At 36.4% G+C, this 14,359-nt stretch overlaps 1 protein-coding gene across 4 annotated transcripts in view; it reads left to right on the top strand.

The window, feature by feature from the left end:
- BCKDHB (branched chain keto acid dehydrogenase E1 subunit beta) overlaps nt 1-14,359 on the top strand; it is a 202,982-nt gene that overhangs the window by 57,413 nt on the left and 131,210 nt on the right. For 2 of the 4 annotated variants that reach the window (XM_019442718.2, XM_019442719.2), the window contains exons 7-8: nt 6,553-6,650; nt 8,727-8,837. In XM_019442718.2, the coding sequence (XP_019298263.1) occupies nt 6,553-6,650; nt 8,727-8,837 (209 nt within the window). Of the gene's footprint in view, nt 1-6,552; nt 6,651-8,726; nt 8,838-11,739; nt 11,825-12,683; nt 12,764-14,359 lie in introns of those variants that run through there. The other 2 variants (XR_002078162.2, XR_002078163.2) reach the window with 2 other exon arrangements.

Genomic DNA, 14,359 nt, shown 5'->3' with positions numbered 1-14,359 from the left:
CACCCAGGCACCCCAGCAATAATTTATTAAGATTATGTTTTCGGGGTGCCTGGGCAGCTCAGTTGGTTGAGTGTATGACTCTTGGTTTTGGCTCAGGTCATGATCTCACTGTTGTAGGATTGAGCCCCAGAATCTAAAGCAGGCTCTGCACTGTCAGTGCAGCTCTAAACTCACTCACAGCACAGATCTAACTATTTGTGAGGTCACGTGACCTGAGTCAAAGTCAGGTGCTTAAGGGACTGAGCCACCCAGGCGTCTCCAGAGTCTCCACTTATTGTTGTCTCCTTAGTCTCCTTTGTTTTGGGATAGACCATTCTTTTGTCTTTTTTGTCTGTTATGACCTTCACATTTGGTAGAATGTCCTTCAATCAGTATGTCTGATGTTTCTTCATGATTAAGTTCAGGTTATGTAGATATTTGGGCAAGGATACCCCTGAAGTGATGCTGTGCCCTTCTCAGAGTATCACGTTGTGATAACACATGATGGTGTTCTCAGCTTGCTTGTTTTGACTTTTCTGTTATTTGTATATACTACCCTACTGCTTAGAATGCCAACCTTTTGCTTTTGTGCATCTGATTATATTCATTCTTCAGGATCTTTTTTTGTGGTTTTCTCTATTTGCTCTAGTTCATCTGCTTTCTCACTTTTCTGCAATCCTTTTACTCTAGTTCTCCATAAGACCTTGACATGCTCATGGTGTGAAGACCTATGTTATCATGTGGCTGTGATCTTCAATCACTGTCCCTTCTAAGAGACTTCTCTGGCTTATTCCCTTGATATTGAGACTTACTGTGTCAGTCTATGCTGTCCACACATGTTCCCAATAATCACCACCGGTTAAAATAGTATGAAAAGTTTAGTACTTAATTATTTTTTATTAAAACTTAATTTTGTCTTTTAATTAGATAGTAATATTATAACAACTATTATAAGGACAGCTCATATTGACAAATAATATTGGTAACAGTATATTGATTTGGTCTTACTCATATAGACTGTTAATCTTTAGATTTTCAGTATTTTGAGGTGAAGAGATGATAGGAAAATTGGGGAATAATTTAAAAGTAATTACTACAATTACGATAATTACTATAGTAATTACTATAATTACTACAATTATACCAAAAAAATTCACTTAGATTTCTTGTTCATATATTTTCTTATCTTTAACATCAGTGTTAGGAGGAGTTGTTGTTATGGAAGTGAAAACTGTTAAAAGTGTGATCATAAGTAGCCTCACCTGAAAGATTATTTGGAAAAATAATAATTATAATACAGAGATACTGGTTGATGGTTAAATATCAGTTTTATACAGCAAATGATAATAGTAGTAAGAATAACCGTTCCTAGAATGAAAAATTTATAGTTTTAATGACTATAACAATGAGATTGAATTATTTCAAATGTAAAACTGTCTTCTTCCTAAGAACTGAAAGGATGACCACAGTGATTAACTGAATATGTCCTCATTCTGTCCTTATGACACGGTCGACAGACAAATGCTGCTTTCCACAGTTAACAGATGGGATACTGGGGCATAAAAGTGCTACAATGCTTTCTAAGAGATCACCAATTTAGTTAGATGCACAGACAGGGTTGGCAATTGGGTTCTTGGTTGGGTGAATTTTCCCACCCTCTCCCATTAGACTGTAAATTCTGACAAATTCGGTAGACTTTCTCAGGTATGAAGATTTCCAATATGTTGTTAGTAATCAGGCAGCATTGAAGTAACATTTTAGAAATATACTCTGTTTCTTTTTAAGAAGAACATTTATGTTTTATCACTGCATCATGTATAATGCAACATGAATAAAGCCCTACCGACTTTCACATTTGTGAGGAAACTAGCATTACTGCAGATTAGTGCCAGGGCAGAGAAATGACCCTATTATCTCTGTAATGGTAATATTGTGCCTCACAGGGAAACTTGCATCATTAAGAGTGAATTATTATTTCTTGCAGACACTTTCTGCATGTGTTATTAATATATGAAGCCAGAAGGAACTGAAAAGGTTTTCCTGGGACTTTGGTATATAATTTAAAGCTTTCCCCTTTACCTGAAACAGCACATAAATGTATGTTGACTGGTGTTTGTAGATGCACACACACACACACACACACACACACACACACACACACACACACATACAACTTCACACCTCCATTTCTTTGTACACATCTTTGCTTTCTACATAGAATTCCCTCTGTATTTTCTCATCATCTCCAAGACCCCTGTCAATTGTGCCCTCCATGGTGGTACCGCTTCCTTGATTCTTACAACCAGGTTGTTGCTTCCCTCTGTATTCCTAGGGCAATTTATCCCTACCACTGTCTCTTGTTTTTGTTTGCTGATTGTGTCTTCCCATCTTCATACCTCCCAGCTGAGTATGTGCTTGTCAAAGACAGGGACTGCCTCTTTTAATTTCATATTCCAGTATGCTGTGTGATACCTGTATATATTGGCTATACAATAACTATTAAATGAATAAAAATATATAATACATAGTATATACATTTATATACAGCCTTATTTTAAAAATGTGTTTAAGATGACAAAACAAATTACAAGAAAATTAGAAGGAAAAAAGTAGGAGGATGAGGAAAAAAATTAGGGCGGGCATGAGCTAATTCATGCCATGAATCTGTAAGTATATATGTAATGTGACTGTAAGTGCATTTGCAATTACAAAGGAAACACATATATGGAATTTACAATGTATGTTTTAAAAATCTGATATTTGAGCAAAAAATTGCATTTTTTAATTTTGGTTTTAGAGTTCTTATTTTTCTGGGTCACACATTTGTGTTAATATATATCTGATATTGAAGGGTTTGTCTGGAATATTCATTAGTGCTACGATTTGAATGTAATCAGCATTTGGTGAAATGGAATGGTCTCATTTGGTCCCACTGCTATGAAAACAGGATTCTGTAATATGACTGTATAGGGGCTCTTCAGTTCTTGAAGTTTTCTGCTGTAACTCCTCTTACCTGTTCTCTTTCAAAAATCACATAGTCATGGAGTAGGAATGCAAGAATGCTTATTTGTAATAATAAGCTTCTCTTGGAGTAAGTATCTTTTACATTGGGGTAGCTAAGGTACTTGTGAGTTACGGCTTACCCTCTAAGTGACCTGTGTGCCACGTTTAAATAAACAAACATATTAAAATTGTATTCTTATTCTCCGGCTCTCAGGATTAAACTTATGTGACTCTAGTAGATTTTTTGGTTGTTATTAATATGAGACTCTTCTTGAATATAATTCCCTGTACGATTTTGTTGATGGAGAACAATGCCTTGTTTGCCATCTCATTCCTTAATTAAGTGTTAAAGTAATGAGGTCTTATTATGCTGGGTAATTTATTTAATACAATGAAGCAGTTAGTCACTCACTGGCAATTTCTCAGAGGAAGTGGGCCAAGATGCTAACCCACTTCTTTTAGTGTGCCAGCCATTAGAATTGTGCGTTCCAGGGATTTGCTAATCAGCTGGCAACTGATATAAAAGGCGGGAAAGACGGGACTCTTGAATGACAGCCACTGACTCACTGAAAAGACGGTGTGTGTACTGGCTTCAAGCCTTGTCTATTGGTATGCAGATCTTGCTGCCCTAGGAAAGACGACTTGATGATGACAAAGAGCCTATGGTGCTACCTTTCACAGGTTTGCTGGATATCATCAGCAAACTACCATCACTTTGGTTTAGCAACTGAGAACTGCTAAGTAGAATATACTACTCCAGTTGAATGTTTGTCTTCCTTCTGTGTGTTCCTTTATCCAGCCATATATCTGTTGGTTCATCTGTCCATCAAATACTGGATTTAAGCTGTCAATAAATGGGCTGGAATTAACCTCTGAAAGCACTGTTTAGAATTGAGGTTGGCAAACTTTTTCTATAAAGGAAGAGGTAGTAAGAATTTTAGCCAATAGGCCATGCTATCTTTTGTAACTACTCAATTCTGCTGTTGTAGGTTAAAAACAACCATAGATAATATATAAATGAATGGATGTGGCTGTACTCCAGTAAAATATTGTTTATAAAAATTGACTTGCTTACTCCTGGTGTGGATGGAAGTGTCTGGCTCAACATAATTTGTGAGCTACACAAGAACTTTTAAAGAAATGCTTTTAATTCTTATGAGTTTAAAAAAAATTTTTAACGCTTATTTATTTTTGAGAGAGATGGACAGAGCATGAACAGGGGAGAGGCAGAGAGAGGGGTAGACACAGAATCTGAAGCAGGCTCCAGGCTCTGAGCTGTCAGCACAGAGCCCCATGCAGGGGCTTGAACTCACGAACTGTGAGCCAAAGTTAGATGCTTAACCAACTGAGCCATCCAGGCATCCCTGCTTATGAGTTTTCTAACACAGCTTGTGTCTCATGTTTGTTAGTTAGCTTACTTGTCATCTGCTTTGAGTAGTTTTGTGGATTTTAGTGTATAGTTTAAATGTATTGGTGATTTTAAAAATATTCATTTCTTTCTCTGGCATTGATTATAGAAATGTTATTGGATTGGAAATATAAAAAAAAGAAAAGAAAAAACTTTCCATATCACTGAGAATAGTACCATTAAATTTGATAGTATTTATTTATTTATTTATTTATTTATTTATTTATTTTTACATTTATTTATTTTTGATAGACAGCGAGAGACAGAGCACAAGTGGGGGAGGGGCAGAGACAGGTGGAGACACAGAATCTGAAGCAGGATCCAGGCCCTGAGCTGTCAGCACAGAGCCCCTAAATTTGGTAGTTTTTAAAAAATCATTTATAAGTAAAATCTATATTTTTGACATGAAAACATGGCCAAGATATGTTGCCATGTGAAAAAATAGTGAGATGATAGAAGACTTCTGAACAGGGTGTACAATGTAATTCTATATGTGGAAAAAAAGATTCACATGTGTTGATAAGTGTGCATACTTGACTATTATAAATATCTGAAAAGACACTGAATCAGTCATGGTTCTTCACTTTCAAGCTGAGATCAACTCTGGCCAATATAAAAGCAGAAAAGATTTATTGAAGGATAATGGATAGCTGAGATATCTTTGCAGTGCCTAAGAGCCAGGCTTAGAGGCCATATGTCTAAAGCAATACCCAAAATTCCACTGCATAACTGGTTTTGCAAAGATGCCCCGGCACTTATTGGTGGATGTGGAACTGCAGTCTTGAATATTGATACCACTGAATCTGAATGCTGGATCTGCCTCCACTGTTACCCATACTCTAGGATGAGTTCTGGGTACTTGCTTCCATTTCATCAGCTTCCATTTCAGAGTCTGCCTTTGATTGGCAGAGCCCACATGTTGTGCCCTAGCTGCAAGGGAAGCTGGGAAAGTGCATATGTGGACCTTACTTCTGTAGTGGACAAAGTGCCTTGCCTCATCAGATGGGGCATTTCCCCAATTTAGGAAGAGGATTAAGAAGCGTGGATGACAGAAAGAATGAAAGCTGTCCCTGCAGACACCCAGAAAGTTGTTGGTATTGATTACTTCTGGGCAGTGGAGTTGGAAGAACTAACTGGGGCTCAGAGGGAACCTTTTTTTTTTTTTTTACTCTTCTTTGTTCTTTGAATTTAAAAAAAAAAAAGATTAAAACAACAATGATAAAAGATTATGGGGAAAGCCAACAAAAGGGAACTATTTTTCCCCACCACTTCTGCTGTTTCACTGCTCTCACATGGAATTCAAGAGGGCTTCCTAGCCTAATGGGGCAATTCCATCAACTTCCTACTCAATTTCATTTAAAAATTCACCTCATGATTTCCTCTGGAATTCAGTCAACTCTATATTGCTTGTGTTTGGTTGGGCAGAAATAATCATGAAATAGTTTTCTCTGGGATACCAGTGGCTTATGCTTCCTTTAGCCCGGTAGAGCTGCTTTAGCATATCTCTTCGAGATCTACAGGATTCAGCTCTGAAAATTAGGGTGTTGTCGGCTGCCATAGTGGATGAAGTGTTCATAGATGTAAGGCGCAAAAATAAAATATGCTTAAATATTTGGCCCTACTATGTATGTTTCATTTTTCAAACCTCCATAAATTTGCTTCTTGATAGAAAACTTGTCTGAGAACTTATTTCAGTCTGATCAAGTTTTAGCAGACATGTTAAAATTTTTTTTAGAATGGTTTTAGATTTACAGAAAAGGTATGGAGATAGTACAGGAGAGTTCCCATATACACCACATGCAGTTTTCTGTATTATTAACGTCTCCTATTAGTATGGCATATTTATTACAGTTGACACATATATTGACACATTGTTGACCAAAGCCCTAACTTTAAGTAAGACTTGATTAGTTTTTATCCAAAGTCCTTCTTCTGTTACAGGATAGCTGATATATTTTATACATTTACATTGTACTTTTTCATATGTGTAGTGATGTCATGGAGCCATATAATAAATGCTATTTCTGTTTTAAATAACTTAGGGAATTTGGGGGAAGAGTAAAATAAAGCTTTGCCACAATGAAATTCTTATATTCTCTTATGCACAAATGCCACATGAAAAAAAAATAACTTTTTATTTTTTTCCCCCATTACATATTCAGTTGAACAGGTTCCTGTAGAACCATACCACATCCCCCTGTCCCAGGCTGAAGTCATACAGGAAGGGAGTGATGTTACTCTAGTTGCCTGGGGCACTCAGGTCAGTAACATTTATAAGAACCAATAATGTCCATATTGTGCTTGGAAGCTCTCATTTTTAATCCTGATACTATAAAAATTTAAAGTGTTTTTCTTCTGTCTCAAATTTTAGTCTTGCTTGTGCTACATCTGTATTTGGTATTGATTTCTGGTTGAAAGTGAGGTGCCTATTCAGTTATATTAAAATATATATGAATGTGGTAAAGCCATTAAAATCTGTTGAGTTTATGCAAATGGATTCATTCAAAACTGTTTCTTTTGAGGCACATATTATACATCACTCACTCTGGCTTCTGCACTTGACCTGGTGTCTTTTTCATCACATCTGCTGCCATCTCATGTGATTATGTAGCTGGCCACGTGGGACATCTAGTGATCCAGCATCCGAGTTCTATACCTTCCTCTGTTCCAGCGAGCCTCAATTCTGATCTGTCTCCATTTTCCCAGTGCTTGTCATGCTGCCCTGCCTCCAGACTTTGAAACTCGGGACTCTTTGCTCCTCTGGCCATAGACTTCTATCTTTGACTTTTCTCTCTCCTTCTTTTAAAGAAATGGTCCATTTTTCTTTCTTCTGTGTAAAGGAAATACTTATTTTTAGAAAATTTGGTGCAACGTTAAATAACGAAAATAATAGAAATCATTTATAATACCACAACCTCCTACTCTCCTCTCCACTCGATGTTTGGCTTGGAGAGCCAGTCCTCCTGGTTTCTTACCTCCAGTGGGAAAATCTTGTATCTGTATCCCTTTCACGCAGCATGCATCCTTGCCTCTCTTTGTAATAGGGAAGTTAGTGTATTGGATACTATGTCCTATAACTTGCTTTTTCCTCATACCTTCCATGTCTGCTGCCACTCCTTTCTTCTTTCTCTTTGTACTCAAAAGAAGAGGTGTCTGGTTTTTATACCTACCTCTACAAATCTTTCAGATTATATTCTCTTTTACCTTCTCCAGGTCTGTAACTTACCAGCTAGTCCCTTCTCTCTTTTGCATCTTCAGTTTCTTCTTTCCACGTCCCTTTTATTAACAAGGTGTATATTTCTTAGGGGCGCCTGGGTGGCTCAGTCGGTTAAGTGTCCAGCTTCGGCTCAGGTCATGATCTCACAGTTCATGAGTTCAAGCCCCCGCATCGGGCTCTGTGCTGACAGCTCGGAACCTGGAGCCTGCTTTGGATTCTGTGTCTCCCTCTCTTTCTGCCCTTCCCCTGCTTGTGCTCTGTCTCTCTCTGTCTCAAAAATAAGTAAACATTGCAAAAAATTTAAAAAAGGTGTGTATTTCTTCTCTATCTAAAAAATACCTTTTCTCTACCCTGCTTTTCCCTTAAATACCAGTACATCTCCTCCTTTCTTTTATCACTAAACTTGAACAACCATTTTCTACTACCTATATTTAATTCCTTAACTTCCTTATGTTCTTGCACCTATGAGTTCTGTTCCCACTAATTTACTACAATTATTTCTGCTAACATTCCTAATTTTCTAATGATTAAATGCAACCCTTATCCCATATTGCTATGGTGTATGATACTGGCTGCTGTTTTTATGAAACACTTTCTTCTTTAGTTTCTGGGAGATATTGTCTCCTGAGTTTTCTTCGTGTTTTTTGTTGTTGTTGTTGTTGTTGTTTTCTTTCTTTCTTTCTTTCTTTCTTTCTTTCTTTCTTTCTTTCTTTCTTTCTTTCTTTCTTTTTTTAAAGTGAGCTCCTTCTTCTCCATTTTCCCCTTAAATGTTGGTCATCTACAGGGTTCCACAATCTGCTCTTTACTTCTCCTTCCTCATGCCCTCTCTAGAAACTCAACCTACTCCTGTGACTTTACCTTCTGTATGCTGATATCTTTAGAATCAATGACTCTATCAATGACTGCTCTCCTTTTCTTTGAGAACATCTTTCCAACTGTTTTCTAGACATCTGTGTTTGATTATTTTGGTAGAATATGGGGTTCAACATGTCTAAGATGTTTAATTCTTCATGAAAATCAGTTTCTCTGACTTTAAACACTGTTTCTATTAATGATATCAGAATTCAGTTAGTTTTTCAGGTCTCAATCTCTAGTTATTCTCTGCTGTTTTTATTTCAGGTTCATGTCATGCGAGAGGTGGCTTCCATGGCTCAAGAAAAGCTTGGAGTGTCTTGTGAAGTCATTGATCTGAAGACCATACTACCTTGGGACATGGATACAGTTTGCAAGGTATGAATACAGTTTGATAGGGTGTCATTTCTTTAAACTCTTGGGGAATATTTACTGGCAGTTTGCAGAGTTGTTTTGAAATTTTGAGCTTCATGAGCACTTTCACCTGATTGAAAACTTTAAAAATTTACACCGTGACAGAAGCATGTGGTGTATAATCAGTTTAATGCTCAAGGAAACCAATCACTTGACAGTTTTTCCCTTCCATAGTTCTCTGTTTAAAATATTACAAAACTGGAGTAGTGCAAATAGGAGCATTTCAAGTATGTTGAAAGTCACCTGTGTTTTTAACTATTTATCACTTGAACTACTTAGGATTTGATAAGCATTGTTTAATATAGTCTGCTAAATGGTTTGGCTAAATTTTCATTGTCTCCTCTCCAAAAGAGATGGAGATGGATTATGTTCAAAACAAAACCAAACCAAAAAAACCCCTCTTTGCACGGTCTTAATACTGTGAATCACAGTTTAAATCTTATGTTGTGGGATTCTGGCTGCTCTTAGTTTTCTGTCTAAGCAACCGCTTGGTAGTCCCTTCTCAAGAATATAGTTCGTCCCATTTACTTGGCTATAACTGATATCTTTCATATTAACGTACAGATAAACATTCCCACTGTGGTATGTAAGGAAAATTAAGCCCTTTTTTTTGTGATGGTAGTATCTACTAAAGTTTAGGTAATGTTGCATATATTACTTTTCCTTGATTTACTGTTATAACAAGTGAGTCATAAGACTGAGGGTATTTTACATTTATTTTTTTAAGGAATATTAAAATTTTTTATTATTAGAAGTATTCTTAGAATATATGTATAAGACAAAGAAGGAGGGAAATGACCATGAAGTATTAAAAGTTAAGCCAGAAATTTAATTCTGCAGAGGCTGGTTTATGTATCTTGATTTTTTTTTTTTTACCAATTTATTTCACAGCATTTATTGAGTACCTACATTAGCGAGTGTTCTAATAGACATATAAAATTAAGTAAGACAAGTTCCTAGAAGATTATTTTCTAGGAAACAAAAAACACTTTTTTTTAAATTTTATTTTTTATTTTTTAAAATTTATATTCAAATTAGTTAGCATATAGTGAAACAATGATTTCAGTAGATTCCTTAATGCCCCTTACCTATTTAGCCCATCCCCCCCCCCACAACCCCTCCAGCAACCCTCAGTTTGTTCTCCATATTTATGAGTCTCTTCTGTTTTGTCCGCCTCCCTCTTTTTATATTATTTTTACTTCCCTTCCCTTAGTTCATCTGTTTTGTATCTTAAAGTCATCATATGAGTGAAGTCATATGACATTTGTCTTTCTCTGACTGACTAATTTCACTTAGCATAATACCCTCCAGTTCCATCCATGTAGTTGCAAATGGCAAGATTTCATTCTTTTTGATTGCCGACTAATACTCCATTCGGGCTCTTTCCATATTTTGGCTATTGTTGATAGTGCTGCTATAAACATGGGGGTGCATGGGTCCCTTTGAAACAGCACACCTGTATCCTGTGGATAAATGCCTAGTAGTACAATTGCTGGGTTGTAGGGTAGTTCTATTTTTAGTTTTTTGAGTAACCTCCATACTGTTTTCCAGAGTGGCTGCACCAGCTTGCATTCCCAAACATTTATTATTTTTTAAGAAGTTTAGCATTCTCCTAGCTTTTATAGGCTGTTTCTTAGGTTAGTCACGTGAAAAAAAATCTGCAACTACTACTGATGTAAAAGTACAGCATAGGTTATATTTAGGTAAAGATTGTTTTATAATTTAATGAAAGATTTAAGATTTGTTATAGTAAATGTTCCGTGGACTCACTTGACATCATCTAAACACTGGACATGGTTACAAATGGTTTCAACAATATTCTAAGTCTTTATATTTGTAGCTTCCATCATTAAGGGCAGTATTTTAGGTTGAATTATTCGTAACTGCATGAAAGTAATGCTTCTTTAGGCTTTTTCAAATCGAGTCAGATGCGGGGTTTTCTTTTAAGTAGCCAGCTGTTCCAAATCATGGAAAGCTGGAACTGATAGCCTTTGCCCCAGAATGGGCTTCTTTTTTTGCAACTGTACCCCACTTATTCTTGGAGTTTATATTTATAAAGTGAAAGGTGCTTTTGTATGGGAATATAATGTTTTGTTATGGTACAGTGGGGGTACTGATATATGGGTAGGATAAGTACTTTTAAACTTTATTTACATTTTTATATGTCCAAACAGAGTTTGTAGCAGCTTATGGTAAAACACAAATGTAACAACACTCCAAGCTGATAATTGGGAAGGTAATGAAGAGAGAGGAAAAAGAAGGGGGAAATTGTTTACATTTCTCTCTACATCATTTGCTTGTGTGGAACTCCCCCTCCTCCTTTTATTAAATCTACTGGTTGCACCTTTGTATGGTCCTGGAATGTAGGTCCTATTTCCTTAGGGCTCTTTACTATTGGAAAAGATGAAAGAGGAGACTAGAGACCGCTGCTGCAATGAGAAGGTGATGCATCAAACCTCTGAGTCGCCAGCATCCTCACTGTAGTCTTGTGTTCGGGTGCTTTCATCTTGCCATTGTCTGGTTGATGACCCTCCAGTTATGACAGTGAAAGCCAGCTTGTCATATCTTGATTACTTTGGGTTCTTTGACTCTCTTCCCTGCTGGTCATGGTGATCTTGTTTTTTCCTTTCATGTATCAAAGGAAAGTTTTGATACTTGGCATCTTTCTAGGATTTGGAGATAACTTTAACAAGAGGGCCCTATAGCTAAACCTCATTAAAAGTGAGGCTTTCGTTGTTGTTGTTTAATTAGAGTTAAGTTTTTCTTTATGAATTCCATAGTAATCAAAATTTATGTTTATTATCTCTTTCAGTTAGTGCTGTGTTTTATCTTTTTTTTTTTTTTTTTTGTCTTATGATAAAATCAGATCCCTCAACTCTGTTCATGACATGTTAAGCTCAGCACCAAAATGCATCTTTTTGGAAAACCTAATCAAGAAAAGCCTATTAAAGGTAAAAAAAAAATCCTTATTGAAAATACACATTAGCACACTAAGCATAGTAAAATGACTCTGGGACAGTTGAGGAATTGGTTAATGAAGTCTGAATTTAACTGCATTTTTAAAAACATAGTCCTACTTTTTGCTTAAGCCTTGAAGCATTGTTTGGAAGTTATAATTTTGAAAAATTGCTTGGGGACAGAAAGCAGCAGAGTTTTTGAATGTTGCTCCAGGGAGCTACAAAATTGGAGACCTGAGTAGATCTAAGAACCGTAGTTCATTTATTTAATTCTGAACCTGATATTAAAGGGCTAAGCTGGAAACCTCTAAAAAGCAGAATAAAAATTCCTGAGTTTTGAGTTGCCTAGGAGACCAAGACCTACCCCGAGGATTTGGGGTATGAGTGGGGTGGGGGAGAACATCAGTGAAGAGAGTTGAAGGCCCTGGAGTGAGTGGCAAATGGACTCTTTTTACTTGGGGGCACCTGCCAAGTAAGTTTCAACTAGAAATTGAGAATCCAAGTGTATAGACTCCATATTTGATTGGGTTGCAATGACAGAATGGGAAACTTGGTGGGATTGTGTGTGTATGTGTTAAATACACAGTTAGTCTTCCATTAAAGATATTTGCCAAATTTTAAACCTGTGTATGGTGGGCGCTAAGCAGAAAATAAATACCTAAAAGGCCAAGCCATCACTGGAGACTAAAGTGTCAAAGACCAATCATACTCTCAGTTGAAAGCTGTAGAGTCAGGTCTTAGGATATGAATCAAACCAGAAGTAGATCACAGCTTCCCCAGTCCGCAGCAGTCTCACCCCCTCTCAGTTCCTTTCCTGGATTAATGTAACTTACCTTATGCTCTGTCTGCCCAGCAGAATGAGGAAACAGTCCTCCCATCATCTGGAACCTCTATGAATCTGCATTCAATAAAAAATTACTAAGTATATGAAGAGACAGGACCATTTGATTCAAAACCAAGAAAAAACACAAACAGTAGAAAGCAGAAACACAGGTGATCCAGATACTGGAGTTAGCAGACAAGGACTTATTTATGTTTAGGAACATAGAGGAAGAAAAGGAACAAAAGAGGTAAGAGTGTGGAGAATAATCCTAGAGGGTTGGTTGTGTGTGTGTGTGTGTGTGTGTGTGTGTGTGTGTGTGTGTGTGTGTGAGTGAGAGAGAGAGAGAGAGAGAACATTTTAGAACCAAAGAAATATTTGTCAATAAGATCTCAGTGGATGCGTTTATAAAGTTATTGGACTTAGAACATGATAGTATTAATGAACTAGAAGGCAAGTATATAGAAAATGTTTAAACTCAAGCACAGTTTGATTGATTGGGTGAAAATAAAATAGACTAAAACAGAAGGGAGCATAAAACACATTGGGGATCTGGTCAAAGGATCTGTCCCATATATGATTTGAATTCCAGAAGGAAAAGAGAGAATGAATTGGTCAGAAACAATATAAGAAGTATTTCTCATGAAACTTTCAGGACATCACTATAGTCAAGAGGATTTGTGAACCTCTAACGATGTATTAAAGAAAAAAACCCACACTCATGTACACAATGGGATGACATCTTAACTTGCTGAGGATGCCAACCTAACATTCTATACCCAGTGAAAATATACTCTTAAAATTAAAATGAAGTAAAAAATACTTTACACAAATATAAATTGAGAGAATTAATCACCAGCACATTTTCACTAAAAGAAATACTATAAGGGAGTTCTTTAGGCAGAAGGAAAATGATCCTCGAAGACAGTGAGAATGGGGCTTACATGAAGTTAAAATATTCCATTGTTCTAGGATTATTAAATGTAAAATTTTTATCAGATTACATTAATTTAGGGATGCATGTTGTAACCTTCGGATTAGCAACTGAAATAATATTGAAAGTGTATTTCCAGCAAATTAAAAAGGGAAGTATAGATTAATAGAAATATTTGGTTAAACTAAAAGAAAGGAAAATATATATTTAAAAAAAAAACCCAAAAACCTAAAAAGCAAAAGAGGTGTGTCCATAGAAAACAGAGGATAGATATAAACCTAAGTATGTAAGTAAGTAAACACAAATGGATTAAATCTAATAAAAGCCTTCATTAAAAACCTCATTAAAAAATAACACCAATATAGGGCACCTAGGTGGCTCAGTCAGTTGAGCGTCCAACTCTTGATTTTAGTTTGGGTCATGATCCTAGGTTGGTGGGATCAAGCTCCGTGTCAGGCTCTGTGCTGAGCATGGAGCCTGCTTGACATTCTCTCTTTCCCTCTGCCCTTCTCCCCCACTCATTCTCTCTCTTTAAAAAAATCAATCAATCAATCAATAACACCAATGTGTAGCTTAAGAGAGATACTTTAAATATAAGGACACAGAAAGTTTGAAAGGGATGGAAAAAAGACCGCTGGTATAGCCATACAAATTTCAGATAAAGCTTTTAAGGCAAGATGTGTTACTAGAAATAAAGAACATTTCATAACGCTAAAGGAATCAATCTACCTTGAAGATGTCACAATCTTAAATCTATTATGTCCTCAACAGCATA

The sequence above is a fragment of the Panthera pardus genome, unplaced genomic scaffold, assembly GCF_024362965.1.
Source record: "Panthera pardus isolate Hobbes unplaced genomic scaffold, ASM2436296v1 HiC_scaffold_17, whole genome shotgun sequence".
In the NCBI taxonomy this organism is placed as follows: Eukaryota; Metazoa; Chordata; class Mammalia; order Carnivora; family Felidae; genus Panthera; species Panthera pardus.
This window is presented reverse-complemented; position numbering and strand designations above follow the sequence as displayed.